Source organism: Crocodylus siamensis, chromosome 14 (genome assembly GCF_052110815.1).
Source record: "Crocodylus siamensis isolate JL-2025a chromosome 14, ASM5211081v1, whole genome shotgun sequence".
NCBI classification, from domain to species: Eukaryota; Metazoa; Chordata; order Crocodylia; family Crocodylidae; genus Crocodylus; species Crocodylus siamensis.
In genome coordinates this window covers 28,500,164-28,517,931 of record NC_143408.1, presented here as the reverse complement: position 1 = coordinate 28,517,931, position 17,768 = coordinate 28,500,164, and the positions used below count along the sequence as shown (strand labels likewise).

At 69.1% G+C, this 17,768-nt stretch overlaps 1 protein-coding gene across 22 annotated transcripts in view; it reads right to left on the bottom strand.

The window, feature by feature from the left end:
• Positions 1-15,889, bottom strand: part of PHLDB1 (pleckstrin homology like domain family B member 1) — a 45,307-nt gene extending 29,418 nt beyond the window's left edge. For 18 of the 22 annotated variants that reach the window (XM_090026834.1, XM_090026831.1, XM_090026835.1 and 15 more), the window contains exons 1-4: positions 10,828-10,930; positions 10,094-10,217; positions 9,297-9,467; positions 2,474-2,599 (exon numbers count right to left, since the gene is read on the bottom strand). In XM_090026834.1, the coding sequence (XP_089882960.1) occupies positions 2,474-2,599; positions 9,297-9,467; positions 10,094-10,217; positions 10,828-10,887 (481 nt within the window). In that variant the 5' untranslated portion in view covers positions 10,888-10,930. Of the gene's footprint in view, positions 1-2,473; positions 2,600-5,093; positions 5,775-9,296; positions 9,468-10,093; positions 10,218-10,827; positions 10,931-11,152; positions 11,342-11,433; positions 11,453-15,761 lie in introns of those variants that run through there. The other 4 variants (XM_090026836.1, XM_090026839.1, XM_090026837.1 and 1 more) reach the window with 4 other exon arrangements.
• Positions 15,890-17,768: the final 1,879 nt, after the last annotated feature.

Below are 17,768 nucleotides of genomic sequence, written 5' to 3'. Positions count from 1 at the left end.
GCCCGCAGCGCAAGTCCGTGACGCGCGCGTGAGTATCGCAGCCGCGTGCCCAGGGAAGAGGGAGCTCCCTGCACACGTGACGCTGGCAGCCGTGCCAGCCCTGGAAAGTAGGTCAGGACCAGGAACGCTGCGCTGCACGTGGCACACTGGGGCCAGGCGACTGGCCAAGGTGGTGCCAGGCCTGGTGGCAGACCCTGGAGCCCAGTTCCCAGCCCCCTGGAGAACACGGGCAAGGCAGGAAGACCTTGCTTGGTCAGGAGACAAGGCAGGGAGCCAGGCACAGCCAGGCCATGGGCCACGCGCACAGCAGGGAGCCAGCACCTGCCACCCACAGTAGGCAGACACCCTGACACCCCGCCGCTACTGCCCTGCAGGGCGTCACTTCGCACCCTCCAGGGACCCCCACCAGCCTGGAACAGCCCTACAGCACGCGCAGGAGCTGCACGCAGCGCACAGCTGCTGAGCTCCTGCCTCCCTCTCCCGCCCAGCCCCAGGCCCGCCATGCCAGAGGCAGTGCAACCCACCCGTACCCAGAAGAGACGCCCCCTCGAAGGGCGCAGCTTGCAGAGCCACTGCCATGCGCCAGAGTAACGAGTGCGTGGGGCTCAGCTCGGGCATCCCGGGCAGCCCCTCCCCACAAGCGTGGCATTGCTGAACAGCCAGAGCTCGGACTCAGCAAAGACCCATCGTGCTGCATGGTGCCGGCCCCGCCACCCCTACACACCCAGAAGGGCAAACACCAGCACTGGGCATCTGGTGGGTGCTGGGGCCAGACTCAGCATGACCTCAGCCCTGCTGATCCAGGACTCCAGCATCCCAGGGCACTCGGCCCATGGCAAGCCAGAGGGGCTGGGCCAGCTGCAGGGGGGCGGCCCCGCGGGCAGACACCCAGCACAGGGGCTCTCAGAGGCAGTGTAGGGAGAAAATCAAATTATTTCATAAGTGAAGTGGCTCCTGCTCGGAGCCTCGGGGCTGACACTGAGCAGGGCTCTGCTGGAAGCCGTCAGCAGGACCCGTGCCCAGCTCGTCGCCCTGGGGCTGCTCCCTTGCATCAAATGCCACAGCAAAGGGTCCAGGCAACACACAAAGGCCCTTGCCCTGCTCCCACTCTGCGCCAGGCACAAGAGCCACGTGTAAGCAGACCTGGATGACCACGAGCCTGGGACCTGTCAGACCATGCACCCTCTCGCACTGCCTGCCCTGGCCACAGGTTTACGCCTGCCCACGGCTCCTTACGCCCGCCCTACTGGGACCAGGCCCCCCTGGGGTGGACCGCCTGGCTGGGCCGTGGCGCCCTCCTCTCCAGTGCATCACCCAGGCAGTGATGCAGCCCTGCAGGATCCCAGCACTGGGGCAGGGAGACTGCAGACAATGGCTCCCTGCCAACAACCCCCACCCTGCGCCCCACAAAAACGACCCCACTGCAGCAGACAGATGGACAGCCACGGGGGCTGCTCATGGCCTGCGAGGGCAGAAAGGCTATGCTGGATTCAGGCCCCACCACAGGCACAGGCGGCCGCATCTGATGTGCAGCACCAGGCACACCGCTCTCTGCTGTGCGCCTGAGCCCCGGAGCCTAAGCCTCTCCGGACAGGAGCTGGTCTCTGGGGACACCAGGGGATCTGCAAGGAAGAGGGGGGACAGACGGCTCTGCCTGGGCATGAGCTGCCCCACGCTCAGCAAGTGAGAGCAGGAGGCCTAGCACTGCTCGGTGGTGACCTCCTACCCCGTGGCAGGGATGCAGCAGTGATGCCCGCAGAGGTGCGTGGAGACAGCGCACGGATGCCAGCCAGGATCAGTGTCCAGCCTGGACTCCTGCCAGCCTCAAGGGAGAGGGAGGGAGCACGCTGGAGGCCCCATGCCTCACCCAGGCACCTGCAATCCAGCTGCAGCAGGGCTGCCTGGGCAAGGGGAATGGGTGCTGCAGGCCAGGGGCCCTGGTATAATCACCCACCAGAGGCAACAATTAATAATTAACCAGCGAGCAGCTGCTGAGCTGACTCCACAGCACAGCAGACAGAAAGGCCACAGTGGCGTCAGCGCTGCTCCCATGTGCCCAGGCAGGTTGCGGGCGCCTCATGGCAAGACAGACAGACAGAGCCAGGCCCAAGCTGGGCACAGTCCCACCCAGTGTGCCCCTCCTGGAGGGGAGACAGCAGCATGGAGCCCTTTCTTCACAAAGGCCCCAGCACCCAGGCGAGCGCCCAAGGAAACTTCTCACCCCGCAGCACTTGGCGCCAGTGCCACGGCCGTGACTGTGGCTCCGTGCTGCCGGCTGCCCGCGAATGCCCTGTGCGAGCCCCCGCTGCCACATGCGAGCCACCCACGTGGGACTTGGGGAGAGACAGCCCCGTGGGCCAGAGACCTCACACAGGCTCATGCAAGCTGCCCCGGGCCCCAGCCTGTCAAGGTGGGTCAAGAAAGGACACCAGGAGTTGGGGCTGCCAAGCTGGAAAATGGAGGCTTCACCTACCTGCTGCCCGTCCGTATGTGGCCCCAGGGCTCCAGCCTCCCGTCGGGATCATGCTCTTCATCCACTTGGCTTCGGCAGGGTGATTGAACCGGAGGAAGGTCGACTGGCCCAGGCAGATCATGCACCCTGGGGGAGAGCAAGACAGAGCGTGACATGTGCAGCCACCGGCACGCTCGGCCAGGGCCCACCGCCCACGCAGGAGACAGCTCTGACGTGGGGTGATGGTCCCTGAAAACCAGACCACCTGCCTCCCCCAGCCGCCTGGCATCCCACGTCGGGTGTCCCGCCGCTGCCTGGCAGGAGGCTCCTGGCGCGCCGGGCCACAGGCACAGGGAGCCCGCGAAGGGGAGGCAGCTGGCGGCAGCAGGGCCTCATGCATCTGCCCGGAGCAGTACGGCCGAGCCTGGGTGAGGGCCCCACACCAGACCCAGAGACTTGCTCCTGGCTACACTCTCCTGTGCCAGCCCAGAGCCTTCTCCCAGCAACAGGCCGGAGGGGAGCACGGAGCCAGGCTGGCCCCAGCGCATGGCACCAGGGGCAAACAGCAGCACCACCCAAAAGACGGCTGAGAGAGGATGAGGGGATGGGGCTGCCCTGGGCTGGTGCCAGAAGCTGGGCAGCAGGCCCAGCTTCTAGAGGAAGGAGCAGCACCGCGAGCCCACCACAGCTGCAGCCCCTACCGCATGCAGGACAGGTCGGTCCTGCCCGCGGAGGGAGGCTGCCGGTGCTCAGCCCATCCAAGCCGGCAATTACCCATCGGCCTGCAATGCAGCTCGGGGACCAGGCGCACAAATTCTGAGCCCGCACGGGCCTGCCCAAGCCCAGCCCCAGCCCAGGGTGCTGTCGCCAGCAGCCACAGCTCTCCCTGCTCCAGCCCAGCAGGCCCATGAGCCACAGGCACAGCACTGGGATCCCAGGCCACTTAGCACAGCAAGACGGCGGAAGACACAGGTGGAAAGCAGCCCCCATCCCCAGGCAGGGATGGCAGGGGGGCCACAGAGCAGCAGATCCCAGCAATCCTAGCAGATGCCTGCGTGCCATGTGCCAGCCCCTCTGGTGTTAGCAAGATGTCATCTCATTAATGCATCGCATGAACACCTCACCACGCAGCAGCCGCTGCAGCGCACAACAGAGCAGGGGTGCAGAGGCTGCTCCAGCTACAGCTCCAAGCTCCCATGGGAGCAATTACCCAGGTCTGCTGCTAGCCAAGTGTCCCCCCCGCGCACTGCAGCGGTAAGCACTGTCCATCCCCAACTACCCAGGCAGCAGGGCACACCAGGGACAGAGCACCTGCCAGACACCTGCAGCCCAGTGCAAGATGCAAACCAGGGCACCCGAGTCAGGCCCCTTCCCCTGCCGTAACTGGCTGAGGGTCAGAAGCCCAGAGCGGCTGCAGCCAAAGGCACGCCTGGCCACACCGCCCAGCCAGCAGCACCAGCAGCGCAACGCCAAGTGCTGGCCACAGACCGACAATTCCCAAGGCAGGAGCTGGAAGCTGCCGAAAACCGTCTTCCTGCCTGGTCCCACCAGACGTCCAGGACAAGGCCGGCAGGCTCCATCCCCCACCCCGCCCCAAGGCCCCGCTCCGTAGGGGCGCTTGTGCCTGGGCTCCACGTGGCTTGTACCAGGTTACGGGAGAGCCCAGAGTCCTGTCATGCCGCTGCAGCCGAGGAGACCCTGGCAGCAACCGCCGCCCCCACTCCTGGTGGTACCAGGTTGCCACCCGTGCCTGGAAGCCAGTACAGTCCTGCCCCCCCGGCAGGACGCCACCTCCCTGGGCCAGCCCCCAGCCCCGCTGCGGCGCATGAAGTGAGGCGGCAGGCCCGAACGTGCCTGCGAGCTGCCGCAAGGCGAGGCGGGGCTGGGCTGGCGCACGCCGCACCGTGCCGGAGACATGCCTGACTGGGAAGCGCTCTGCCAAGGCCCCAGGGAACAGCTCGCGCTCCAGTATCAACCGCAGCTGAATCCCTGCCTGCAGGGGATGGGCGGGGAGGCGTGGGGCATGCAGGGGGGCTAGGACCTTCTCCTGTACTGTCCTAAGGAGGCCCCTGGCAGCGCGGGCAAGGAGCTCTCGCCCACACCTCCTGGCCAGGCTGCCTGCCCACAGGTGCCCGTCATTGCACTGTCCAGGGCTGGGGCCAGAGCACAAGGCAGGGACCATGCCCCTCCTGCAGGCTGGCACCGGGCCAACCTGGGTGTCTGCTACGCAGAGCCCACCCAGCCTGAGCCGCAAGCCAGGCATGCCCCGAGCCTGGCGAGTGCACCGGGTGAAGCAGGCATCTAGCAGCATGGCATGATGCAGTGCTCACTGCCACAGGCAAATGCCTGTCTTTCTGAACATGCCAGCCAAGCACACGTCTGCAGGCACAGGACCCCACATGTAAAGACAAGCTGAGAAACCCGTGACACCAGCTTGGAGGGCAGTGTGGCAGGCAGGGCCAGCTGTGCAGCTCCACCGGGCACATCTGCTGTCACTGCCCCAGCTGACCTGCCCCCCACGCCCCCAGGGTCACCCACTCCATGGCAGGAGATGCAGATCCCAGAAGCAGGGCGACAGCTCCACACAAGGAGAGCCAACCTGGACATGCAGGCAGTGGGCACAGCATGTGCCCCGACATACCAGATGTGCCCCCAGGAGCTCCTGGCAGGTGGGGGGCAGAAGTGACACGGGGCACTTCCACAGCCAGTGAGAGCAGTGGTCCTTGTCCTGGCTGCTGCACGGAGTAGCTGAGGGAGCACAAACCACTCGGAGAAAACCACTGCAGGAGGGTTAAGTGTTAACCGGCAATACTGGCGCTCGCTGCCTTCTCCACAGCCACTGGCTCCGGTCCTGACCGAGATGAAGCTAATATGATCATCACTGCAGCAACCTGTCTGGAGGCCCTTCGGTGCCCCGAGGTCCCAGCCCGGGAAGATGCCGGGTCCAGGATGCAGTCCCACTTACTGACCACGAACGCGTCGCACGGTTCCTCGTAGGCGTTTCAGTCGGGCTCCTGCTGGAAACCTCGGGGTTGCACGAGCTCCGCAAATGCCCCTGCCAGCGGTGCACGGAGCCCGCAGGGGCGCAGGAGTACGGGCCTGGCGCTCTGGTGGCCTGGAGCCTCCAGCCGCAGCGCGAGGGGGCTCGGCGCAGCCCCTCTCCTGAAACAGCCTGGCCCCTGGCTCCCGCAGGCAGCAGTCTCCAGCCAGGCCTGGGCTGCGCCCCCCTCCCCTGACGCCCCAGGCCTGCATTGCCTGGCAGGGCGGAGGCAGGAGTCCCAACCAGCAGCAGCTGCAGCCCTCGCTCAGGGATAAATCACCATCCCTAATGAGAGGCTGTCAGGGGAGTCGCCCAGAGCCCAGGCCCGGACTCCCCCTGCAACCCGACACCAGGGGCGAGACGGCCCCCCCGGGGCAGCCGGGCAGGGACGGGGCTGCTGTCCTGCAGGGCCAGGTCCTTTCCACTGCCCCCGGGCTCCCTGCGCTGAGCCAGCACAAAGCCTCCCAGGCCGAGGGCCGACCCTGCCAGCCCCTGCCGCTGAGCCCCGCAGCCGCCACCCCCGCGCGGAGCTCGCTGCGCGTGGTCCGAGGGGCTAGGCAGGAGGCCCAGCGCCGGCCCAGGGCCCAGGGGCTGCCACAGCAGGCGTAGTGCTGCCGCCGCCCAGGCAGTGAGGCCCCACCGCGCTCAGTGCAGCACCAGCGCAGGAGAAGGGACAGCTGTCAGCCCGCAGAGCTTGCCCCCAGGGACAGGACATAAGACAGCAGGTGGCCGTGGGCAGAGACACGAGGGCGAGCAGACAAGGAGTCCGTGCTGGGCAGCTCACGCAGCCCCTGTCCAGGGGCACACAATCTGATCAGAGCGCTCTCACGTCCACCCCCACCCCGCCAGGGGCTGGGGGGGATTATCCTCCTCCCGCTCAGCCGGCAGGACCAACATGCCCTTCGCAGGGGGATGCTCCCTGCAGCAGCTGGCATCCCGCTACCAGCAGCCGCAGCGAGGCCCGGAGCAGAGGCAGGGTGCGCTCCCAGGCCAGGCGCCAACACTGTCCAGCCGCTCCAAGCAGAGCTCATCCCGGCCCGCAGCACCCCGGGGAGCGCATCGCAGCCCCTCAGCTGCGCCAGGAGAAGTGGCTGCTGCAGGGCGCCGGGAGAACAGGCACGGCACAGCCCCCCCGGGTCCCCAGCCCGTCTCAGGCCCCCTCCAGCCCCGGGTAGGCTTCACCCCGGGTCGAAGACGGACACCGAGGCACGGAGCACTACACCGAGGTGTGGGGGCTCACGCCGCCACTGCAGCGGGCACGGACCAGGCCGGCCCGCGAGCCCCTGGCCCCAAGGTCTTTAGCCTTTTAGGAAACGTTTCGTGCTCCGAGCCGGGCGGGCCACGCCGAGCCCACGTCCCCGACGCGGCCCAGACCCGCAAGCGGCCCCGCGGCCGCCGCCAGGCACCCCCCGTCTGCGGGCCGGGCCGAGCCCAGGCGCGTGGCCGGCGCCAGGGGCGGGTCTCGGCGGCATCGGGCTGCCCACGCGCGGGGAGGGGCTCGCACCCGCGGACGCGCCACGGCGGCCCGGCCCGGCCCGGCCCGGCCCCGACACGGCGGCGGCAGCTTCCCCGCAGGCGCAGCCGAGCGCGCCCGCCCCGCCCCGCACTCACCGCGGCCGCCGGGGGTGCGGGGCCGCCGCCGCCGCCCGGTGCCCGAGCCGGGCCGCGGGCTCTCGCGGGCGCGGCTCCGGCGCGCAGCGACCGGCCGCGGCACCAATGGAGGAGCGGAGCAGCCGCGCCCGGGGGAGGCCCCGCCCCCGCGGCCGGGCCCCGCCCCCGCTCCCGCTCCCACCTGCGCCCCGCCCCGCCCCGGGGCCCCGGCTCCGCTGGCAACAGGCCGCGGCCCCGGCGCTCGCGGCCCGGCCCAGCCCCACGGGGCCCCCGGCAGAGCCGCCTGCTGCCCGCCGCGCCGCGCCCGGACGGAGCCTCCTGCCCGCAGGCCACGGCCAACAGCTGCCCGGGGCCAGCACCGCACAGCCCGGCCTAGGAGCCAGTGCCCCGGGCCCGGCCGCAGCCCGAGCGGTCACGCCGCGCCCGCGCCGGGCACCGACTGCGGCACGCTAAGCTGCCGCACACGCGTCCACCCCCCGCCGCAGAGGGGGCATTGCCAGCAGCTGCCCGGGTGGGCCCACAGCCCCTCGCTCTTCACACCTACACGGGGGCAAACGCCCGGCGGGCGCCGTGGCTGCGGGCGACGCAGGGAGCAGACTGCCAGCCGCGCGGTTTCCCTGCCCAGATGGCTCGTGCGCACCCGGCCCCGTCCTGCGGCAACGGGCAGAGCCCGCTGTGCTGTCCCGGCCGAGCCTGGGCGCCCAGGCCAGCGCAGGACGCCGCGGTCCTGCCCGGAACGGGTGCTCAGCACGCTCCCACCGGCAGCCAGCATGAGACCCGGGGCACTGCTGCTCTGCGCCCTGCCCCAGCCCTCGGCCTCATCTCTCCCCTGTCCAGACCTGGGCCGAGGACGAGCCGTTGTCATTAGCAAGTGCCGGACTGTTAGCACCTCGTGGCAGGAGCCTGCATCCAGGGCAACACGCTCACGGGAAGGCCCTGGCAGCGGCCGGAGGCAGCGCTGCCTCCCTGCCCGCTGTCCAGCCCTACCCTCTAAAACCCCACGGGGCAGGATGGGGGGACGTCAGCGGGGCACTGCCCGCCTCGGCGCTGGGCTCACGCGCACCGAGAGGTGCCGCAGCCGAGACAGGCAGACGGAGAGGGAGGAACCTCAGCGCCCCAACTCCCAGGCCCCTCCCATCCCCAGCATGCCCAACGCCAGTGGCACTGCTGCCCGTCTACGGGCCCCGCAGGGCTCCCGCAGCACCCTGCACCGCCGCGGGCAGCTGGAGCCAGGCGGCTGGCCAGAGCACGGGCTGCTTCCCTCCCGGAGAGCGGGCGGGGCGGCTGCACCCCTCCCCTCCCCCGGCGGCAAGGCCGGGTCCCAGAGGAGCTTTTGCCCCTGCGCGCTGCGGGCGGGCGGATTACGCCCCGCTGCCGTCGACTGGGGATTAGGAGCCGGCCAGCTGTGCTGAGCGGGGACGCGCGGAGCAGACGGGGCCTCCCCTCCAGCGCAGCCGGGCGGGCACGGGGCGTCCAGGCCCGCTCCCACCGACAGCAGCAGCCTGGAGCTGGCCCAGGGCCGCTGCGGGGCGGGGCAGGGACAGGCCGGAGCCCGGGCCGTCCAGGGGGAGGCAGAACAATGTCAGGAGAGGAGGCACGTGGGGCTGGAAAGGCTTCCGTCTGCCGCTGCTCAGAGCTTTTTGGCCCTCAATTCCCCTTCCCGCTTGGGACAAACGGAGCCATTGTTGCAGCCTCCCAGCCCGCACGGCCCCTCCGCGATCCGACAGCACCACCCCCCTGCCGAGGGGGGTGCGCTCCTTCCTCCAACCTGCCCCCTCGCCGCGCCCCAGGCGCTGCCCCGCCTGCCCGGCCCGAGGGGGCCAGGAGCCCCGCTGCGTCTGGTTGCTCTGCGCCCCACGGCCTCCCCGCGGCCCCGGGAAGGCTGAGCTCGCCCGCGCTCAGCACCACTGCCAGCTTCGGCCCCTGGGCAGAGCAGCCCAGTGGGGACCAGCCCAGGCCTGGCCCGGGCACGACCGAGGCTGGAGATCGTGGTGACCACTGGAGCAATGCCCCTGCCCACAGGGCTGTCTGGGCCCGAGCTCTCCTCCCCCTGGCCAAGCCCTGCAGGGCGGCAGCCAGGCCGCGAGCCCCTCACTCTCTGCCTGCCCCCACCCTGCCCAGCCAGGGGCGTGCTCCCCGTGCACACTACCCCACTCCCCACCCTCAAGTCAACGTGGCAGAGAGCGGTCTCACCTTGGGTGAGGCGCGTGGGCCGCCGCACTGGCACGCCGTCGATGGCGCAGGCATGCCCGCAGGGGTGCAGCGTGAGGGTCCCACGCAGGTTCTCGATGAAGCAGTGCTCGGGCGCCAGCCCCGGCCCCTGCAGGACAATATCCCTCGCCGCCGAGCCGATCACCGTCCTCCCTGCAATGACAGGCAGCCGCTCAGCGCCCCAGCCCAGGCACCCTGGTGCTGCTGGACTCCAGCCCACCTCCATGCACCCGTCGCCTCAGGTCCTCGCCCTGCCAGCCAGGCCTGGGCATGCAAGGGGGGCCAGCCCGGGGCTCTGGGCTGGTGAGGGAGCTTTATGCTTTCCCCTGCAGGGACCAGGCCCCCAGCTCCCCTGCTAGCCAAGGGCACAGGCAACGTGTCCAAGGGGGACTCAGCTCCCTCTCCGTGTTAATCTGATTTCCGAGCTGAGGCCCCGTCACCACCAGGCCTCCTTGCCGACGCAGCAGGCGCCTGCTGAAGCAGGAGCACTTGGAGGGCTGCGCTGGGCAGGAGGGGGTCCCGGACCCTGGGGGGGGGGGGAGAAGGGGTCCCCAGGCCCTGCTCACCAGGTGCTGGCCACCGGAGCCGCTGGGAGCTGGGCAGCATGCGCTGGGGTCGAGGCTCTTCCAGAGCCCGTGGGCCACGGGCACAAGGCAAGTCCCAACGGCGGGACCCAGCCCTGCGTGTGAATGGGCTGAGGGGCTCCGCTCCACTCAGAGGGCCTGGCCTCGGGGACACTGTGCCCAGCCCAGCCCAGCCCTTGGTCGGCAAGCACTCACCTTCCTCCAGGGGCAGGAGCGTGATGGCTGTGCTAAGCCGCCCGCTGCCCAGGCTCACCAAGTGAGGCTTCTCTGTCTGCACCTTCACCCCCTTGCCCGTGTCGATCAGGTCCAGGGGGCTGTTCTGTAGGGACAAGCGCAGCACTGGGTCAGAGCCCCTGCACCCTGGGCCACGGGAGCAAGCAGACGGCTCCTGCCGACAGGCAGCAAAATGAGCTGCCCGCATTGCGCTGTGCCAGCTCCTGTCCCCAGGCAGCATTTGGGACGGAGGCTGCCCCCAGGCCTCCTCAGGCCAGAGACAGGCAGAGAGGATTTGCCAGGCGCAGGCTCCATTTAATAGGATCCAAGGTACTAGCCAGGTCGACAATTGGATTTGCAGCAATCTCATTATAGGTTTGGGAGGGGAGGCCGTGGGGTGCCGCGCTGCCCGCGCCCACGGCCTGGGCAGGACGTGACACCGTGTCTTGTCATGACACCGAGGCCGGGGCCCGGCTGGGACCTGTAACCGCCTCTCGCGTGCTTGCAAGCTGCTCCGAGGCCCCCTTTGAGAGACTGCCCAGCCCCAGTGATCTGGAAGCCAACCCCACTCCCAGCCCCCAGACTCATCCTGGGGCTGGAGCTGGGGCTCAGGCCACAGCAGAGCCAGGGCCCGGTAATGTGCATCTCCCGGCACGTGGGCTGCCCCCTTCCTCTCCTGCTGGGATGTCCGGGGCTCCTGCCCAGCACAGGCTCACCTGGATAATAGTCTGGACTTTGCGGGTCGGGCTGGCAGCACTCCTGTGTGAAGCGTCCATGGCTCCGGTGGCCAGGTGTCCGGCCCCTCTGGCCTCAGCTCTCCTGCAAGAGACGAAGAGCACGTCAGCCCTCAAGGACCCCCCGGCTCCGACACCCGCAGGGGAACCAAGCTAGGGACGTGCAGGGCTGCGCCGCAGATGCACCCGCCCTGGCCAGCAGCAACCAGACAGCCCGGCCTGAGGGAGCACAGGCCTCACCGCTCCAGACAGCCCCAGCCAGCACCAGAGATCGCAGCCCAGGAGAACGAGACTATGCCCAGCTCACCCACTGACTCGCCATGACACTGTGAGCAAGGCCAGGCTCTGCTCCGTGCCTCAGTTTCTCCATCTGAACAATGGGTCAGCCCTGTCCAAGGGGTGGTGAGGCCCACTACCATGCGCAGCCATCTCTAAGGTCTGTGGACAGGGAGACTGGAGAAACAGAGCCTCTTGCCACCCCCTCCTCCTCAAAGCTGGTCTCAGGTCATGCTGCCGTCCCGCCCACCCACGCAGAGCCCTTCGCCATGCTTCAGAGCAGACTGCTGGGGAGGGAAGGGGGGTGCCTACAAGGCGTGCAGCCCTGGGCGCTAGATGCCAGGCTCCCAAAACCCCTCTCCCTTGTCCTGCAGGCGTGCTCCTGCCCGGTCACCAGGATGCAGCCCAGCAGGCTGGGCAGCCCCGCACCGCTGCATCGGGTGCCTGGGCCATGCAGCACAGAGCACAGCGGCCAGGCGCAGCCCCCCACTGCGCTCACACGCCGCCCCGGAGCGCGCACAGCCTGCAGTGCCGGCCCTGCCCCCCCCGGCGCACCTGCAACCCCCCTCCCAGCTCACGCATGGGACACGCAGCCACACGCCCCCGCCAACAGACATGCGTGCACACAAAGCAGCAGCTGTGCGGCTGAGGCGACTCTGGCTTCCCCTGCGCCGCCTCCCTGCAGGCAGCACGGACACTGCTCCCTTTCTCTGCGAGTGCAAATAGAGCAGCTCGAGGAAAGGGCCCCTCCTGCGCTGGGCAGCTCCAGCCCCGCCAGCGCACCCGCTGCTACTGCCCATCCCCCTCCCCCCGGTAGCCGCGCCCCTGCCCAGTGCCGGGGGCTCCTTCCAGCCCTCCCCTGGGAGCAGCCGGCACTGCCCTGCGGGGAGGGAGCCCTTTACGGGGCAGCTGATCCCCAGGGCAAGGCTTGGCTGGGGCCAGGAAGAGCCAAGGCTGCACAGCACCCTTGCCTAGAGGAGGCGGCCTCACTCCCCACCCTGCCAGGCCTCTGCCCGGTGGGCACTGCTCCACAGGCCTCACCCGCAAACAGGCGTTGGCGCGGCCTGGCTGGGGAGTGCTCGGAGCTGCAGCAATGGCGGAGAGGGGGAAAGGATGACACGACAGGGCGGAAACAATGCACCCGCCCGGCCCACTGCAGCAGGGACTGGCAACCAAGGAGCTGGGCCACATCCAGCCAGCGCTCGAGCTGACTTCGTGTTGCCCGGGGATGCCACGGGGAGCAAGAGCAGGGCGGTTCCAGGCACGTGTCCGCAGGGCACCGGGGACCAGGCTCATGGCTCCCGCCAGACCCCTCTCGCCACACTGGGGGGAGACCCCAAATCTGCCCCGCTCACCTGACCTCAGCCCCCGGCACGGGACCCGGCCGCCCTGGCCCAGCTCTAACCACACAGCCGCTTCCCCGAAGGCAACGCGGGAGCCCCGACCCCTCCCCTCCTGCGCAGGGAGACGCTGGGCCTCTTGCTGCTTGCCAGCGGGTAGAAGTGATCCCCGGCCCGGCTCCACGAATACCCGCCCCCGCCCCGGACACCGCCGCCTCCCGGGACTCACCGGGGCAGCGAGGGGCAGCCGGCCGGGTGCGCCTGCGCGCCCCGCGGCACCCCTCACAAGAGGCCTCTGTGGGAGGACTGGGAGCGCAGCCCGACCGGCCAGCCCCACCCCGGGCGCCACAAGGCCGCCTTTCTTCTCGGCGGCCGCCTGCAGAGCTCACTTGTTCCCGCTGCCGTGAGAAGAGGCGAAGGCAGCAAATGCCAAGAGGTCGGCGCGTTACCGCCGAACAGCAACGCTCCCTTGAGGGAGCCGGAGCCTCCTGCACCCCGCGGGGGCTGCTCCCTGGCTGGGCCCCGCTCCCACAGAAATCCTTCCGGCCAGACAATCCGGCGAGCGAACAAAAAGCCCTTTCTTCCTGCCGGGCAGGGGCGAGGTGAGCCAGACGCGCTCCCCCTCCGAGCAGGCCGCGCGGGGGCCGGCTGCACGGCGAGGCCGAGCTGCGGCCGCCCACTCCCGCAGCCCGCCGGCCTGGCCGGGGGTGCTGGGCCAGCCCCCGGCCCCGGCCCCGGCCCCGCTGCAGCCCGGCCCGGGCGCCGGCCGGTAGACGCCTCGTGTCTCCAGCCAGCGCCTGTTCGAAGGTGCGGGGCGCGGGGAGCTGTGCAGGCCCCTCTCGTGCTGCTCTGCTCCACACCTCGCCTGGGAGCCAGGGGTCCTGGCTGCCCCGCCCGCCCCGTAGCTCCATGCGGGCTCGGCCTGGCCCCAGCCCGGGTTGCAAGGCAGCCGCCCCACGCACCCTCCGTCTCCTCACAGAGCAGCCCCCCGCCCTGCGCCCGGGCAGCGCGAGCCCCGCGAGCGTGGCGGTGCCTCGCGGGCGGCGGCCCGGCGGCTGCCCTCGACCGTCCGCCGGACGCGGCCCAGGCTCCGGGACTCCCGCGGGCAGAGCGCGGCACCTGCGCACCGTTGCCCTCCCGAGGGCTGGACGCAGGGACACGAGAGCAAGCCCAGGTGCCCGGTGCTGCCAAGGAGCCGGGAAGCCTGGGCGCTGCCGGGCTCAGGGAAGCAGCTTCCTTCTCTAGGACCCCCCGTCCACCCTCCAGCCCCAGTGAGTCACTCCTGGAGCCACTGAGTCAGCGGCTACACCACGCAGCCCCGCACCGCCTCCGGCTTGGCAGGCTGCTCGCTCCCCATCTGCTAACCCGCTTCGCGCACCGCGCGGGCCTCGCCCTTCCAGCCCGGGAACGCCGGAGGCGGGAGCGCGGGGGCGGGCAGCCCGCGGCCGCGGACACAGCGCCTGGAGCTGGCGGCCCAGCAGAGCCGGCCGCCGCGGGGGGAGAGGGGACAGGGCGGCGTTGGGCCGGAGCGGACACTGGCCCAGCGCGAGCCGGGAGCCCGCGCTGCCCCGTGCCGTGCCACGGCACGACCCCGCTGTCCACGCATCCAGGCAGCACGCTGGAGCACGACCCGCCCCAGCTGGGCCGCCGAGAGCCTCACCCGCGACTCCTCCGCCCCGGGCCACGGAGCAGCGTGGCGCAGGGAGGGATGCGGTGGGGGAGCCTGGAGGCAGCTGGGCTGCTTGAGGCTCATCCCAGGCTGCGGGTCCCGCGTGGGCGCTGCAGGTGCCGGCCCAAGGCACCAGGCAGCTCCGCCCCGAGCAGGTTGCCAGGGCAACACAGCGCCCGGCAAGAACAGCCCCAGAAGCCAGCTCCAGGGCACTCGCCGCGCCAGACAGGGGCTCCGGCTCCGCCCGCTGGTCTCAGCCCTGCCCGGCAAGCGGGACCCTGGCACCGCCCTGGGGCTGGGGCTCCCTCGCTGAGCAGCTGCCCCGCTGGACCAGCGTCTCTCCTGCCTGCACATGACCGGGCCAGTGACCCAGCCCCGGGGCCAGAGCCACGGCCCCGCCGGGAGGTCGGGGGCAGGAGGACGCTGGAGGGGCAGAAAGCCGCCGAGCAGTGTCCCCACCCGCGGAGGCTGGGTCAGCCAGCATGACCGCGTGGTAATGGCCCAGGGCACCGGAGATGGGAGGAGCCCTCCTGTTTGCAATGGTTGTGCTGCGCTCGGGGGGACAAGCGCGACCACAGCTGCCCAGAGGTTCACCGGGCACAGCCCTGCTCTCCCGGGCGGTCCGGGGCGGCTCCTCACGGAGAAAGGATCCCAGCTTCAGCCTGGGAGCAGGACAGTGCCCAAAGGGGCACGAGCAGGGCGATCTCCCGGGCATCTTGGCAAGGCAGGGCAGGGCAGCAGCGCGCAGCCCACAGCCCGCCCATGGCCCAAGGGTCCCTGTTGCCGCAGGCCCAGGCATGTGGCCAGCCCAGCCCTGCCCTGCCGCACCAGACCAGTGTGCCAGACTGCTACCCGCGGCTGCTCGGCCTGGCGCTGCCCCGGGGCAGGGACCGCAGTGGGAGCCCCGCCGCGCCCCCGCAGCGCACACGCACCGTCTCGCTCCGGGGCTGGTCCCGAGGCGGGACGACAGCTGGCTGCGCTGCGTCGTGCTGCAGGCCAGGCGCCCGCTCTCCTCCGCCTAAGCTGGGCCTGTGCCCCTGACCAGCCAACAGCGAAGAGCCCGGGGACGGGCGAGGCTTCTCCCAGGCTGCAGCTGCCTGCTCCACGCCCGGAGCTTTCCCCTGCTCGGGGAGAGGAAAAGGCAGACGGCCCTTTAAGAACATCCTGCCGCAGGCGGGAGCAGCTGGACGGACGCTTCCTCTGGGCAGAGCCCTGAGCAGATGCCAAGGAGCCCGGGCCTCTCTGGCAGCGGTGCGAGGGCCGGCGCGGAGGAGCGCGTCGGGGAGTGGGGCATGAACATCTCCGGGGCGAGGCCCGGGCGGCACACGCGGGCCTGCCAGGAGGACGCCCCCAGGCACACGCGCACCCCCGCACCGCGGGCTGCCACGTCGCTCGGGCTCTCCGCGCACCAGCCCCGAGCAGGCGGCCCCGCGGATCCCGACCCCAGCCCCGGCACGAACGCCCTTGGCCGCGCCCGCGGAGCCGCGGCGGCCGCCTGCCACAGCCGGGGCGAGCGGGTTAACGAGCCGATTAGCGAGGAGCTTCCCGAGCCGGGCAACGCGCTGCCCCGCCCGGGCCGGCCGGCCGGCGGGGGGTCGCCCCGGCCCCGGCCACGGCCCCGGCCCCCTCACCTGGGCGCGCCGCTGCCTGGAGGCTCCGAGGGCGGCGGAGCAGGAGGCGGGCGCCCCGGTCCCGCCGCCCCTGCTCAGCGGTGCCCGCCCCGGCCCGCCTGCGCTCAGCGCCGACCCCTTCCTGCCCGGCTTCCTCCCGGGCCGAGGGGAGCGGAAAGGCTCCTGCTGCCGCCGCCCTCCTCTCCCGCCTGACCTCGGCTCTCCGCGCGCTTCATGCTTGGCTATTGCCCCGACCTTGTTTGTGTGCATTCTTCCTCTAATGCGAACCAGCCGCCTCGGCACAAGCTCCAGCTGGACTTACTTGCCCTTAACCCTCGAGCTCACACAGAGTGATTTCTGCTCCCAAGCGCAAGATTGCAGCGTTGCTGGAGGAGCCACCTCCGCCCGGCCTCGGAAACTCACCTTAATTCGCACCGCGAGCATTGGCCCGTGCAGACTGAGCTGGCAGATGTAGGGAAGCAGCTCCACTTACATCAGCCAAAGTCAAATTCCCCACCTCCTGGCCTACACCGCGCCCAGGGACCCAGCCCATCCCACATCTGAATGATCAGGAGATGAGGCTGGACCCGGCGGTAAGCAGCCCCCCCGGGTGGGGCAGAGCCCAGCCCCATGGTGGTGCCTGGGGAGGGCAGGGAATTAGGAACAGGGCCTCTCTGGCAGGTGTTCTCCCAAGTCAGCAAAGAGAAATGTGAAGTGGCGAAGCCCATGCTCAGCACCGAGTGCTGCACCAGTTTGCCACTCACTGGAAGAAAGAGGGGCTCTCAGATTCATACCTGGCTTAAAGCTCGCTCCCTTGGGTGCAGATCCAAGTCCACGCCCTACTGCTGTCATAGTTCCACATTCTCTCACTACCACCACGGGGAGCAAAGAGCCAGAAACACTGATACCTGGGCAAGCAGCACAAGCCCCATTCCTGCATCCTCCTCTAACGAGGAAGACTTGAGTCTGGAGCCCTGCCTGCAACTACAAAGCTCTTCCAAAGCCGCTCCCCGTCAGTCCTTTCCATCCGTGAGCTGAAGCAATACCTCCCGTGGCAAAGCAGTGCAGCAAAGCCTCCCATTTGTGGAGAGCTTCTGAATGGGAAGGGGAGAGGCACGAGTTTAACACTTGGGTCAACTTCATAGGTTCAGTTTGTTCTTTAGCTCATCTTCAAACTCCCTTTTCCATTTAAAGCTACAACTGCCAGAGCTCCGGCCTACTGCACTGCATCACCCACCCTTTGTGCAAGTAGGAAGACGGGTTGGGAAGGGGCAGAAAGCATTGCCCGTGGACTTTTCTCTCAATTTCCCTTTGAAAACAAGACTAGAAAGTATGCACAAGTCTGTAGCGACAGCTGCTTTCCCCAGCTGCAGCCACTGGTGATCACGCGCACACTGCCCCCGTTCCCATGAACTGGGAAGGATGCTCCATTTTCAAAACTTTTGAGTTTTTGGGACAATGCCCTGGCTGGGTGCCTGCAGGGGACGAGGGCTTTGGCTGAACAACAGTCTGGAGAACTGGTGGGACAGCCTCTAGGCAGCTGCAAGGGAGTGAAAATGGAAACGGTCTCAGTGGCTTAACCCAACATTAAGCTGCCAGAATTCTTAGCCTGGTTATTTTAGCCCCCACCCCAAGGACACAGTCCCACCCCACATGTACAAGAGGCTGTCTGATGCTGAGCAGGGAAAGCAGGTGTTCCCAGGACCCCTGGCACCAGTGCTAAAGGGAGTGCAACCTAGATCCATTCACCAACAGCCAACTCCACGCCCACCCCCCACATCACTAATCCTGACAGTTACTCTTCTTTTAAAAACGCAATTAAAAGCTTACTGGCAAGAAACCCCACACTGAAATCCAGACTGTCTGTTCCCCTTCTGGTTTTTCCTATGATCTACTTGTGTCACGTACATGGAGCTGCAGTCAATAAAACTCCGATACTGCCATCCATGCCTCCTTGCAGCAGGCACTGCACACAGACCTAAAGTGAAGACACCCCATCACGTGAACAGGCCAATGCCTCAGCCAGTG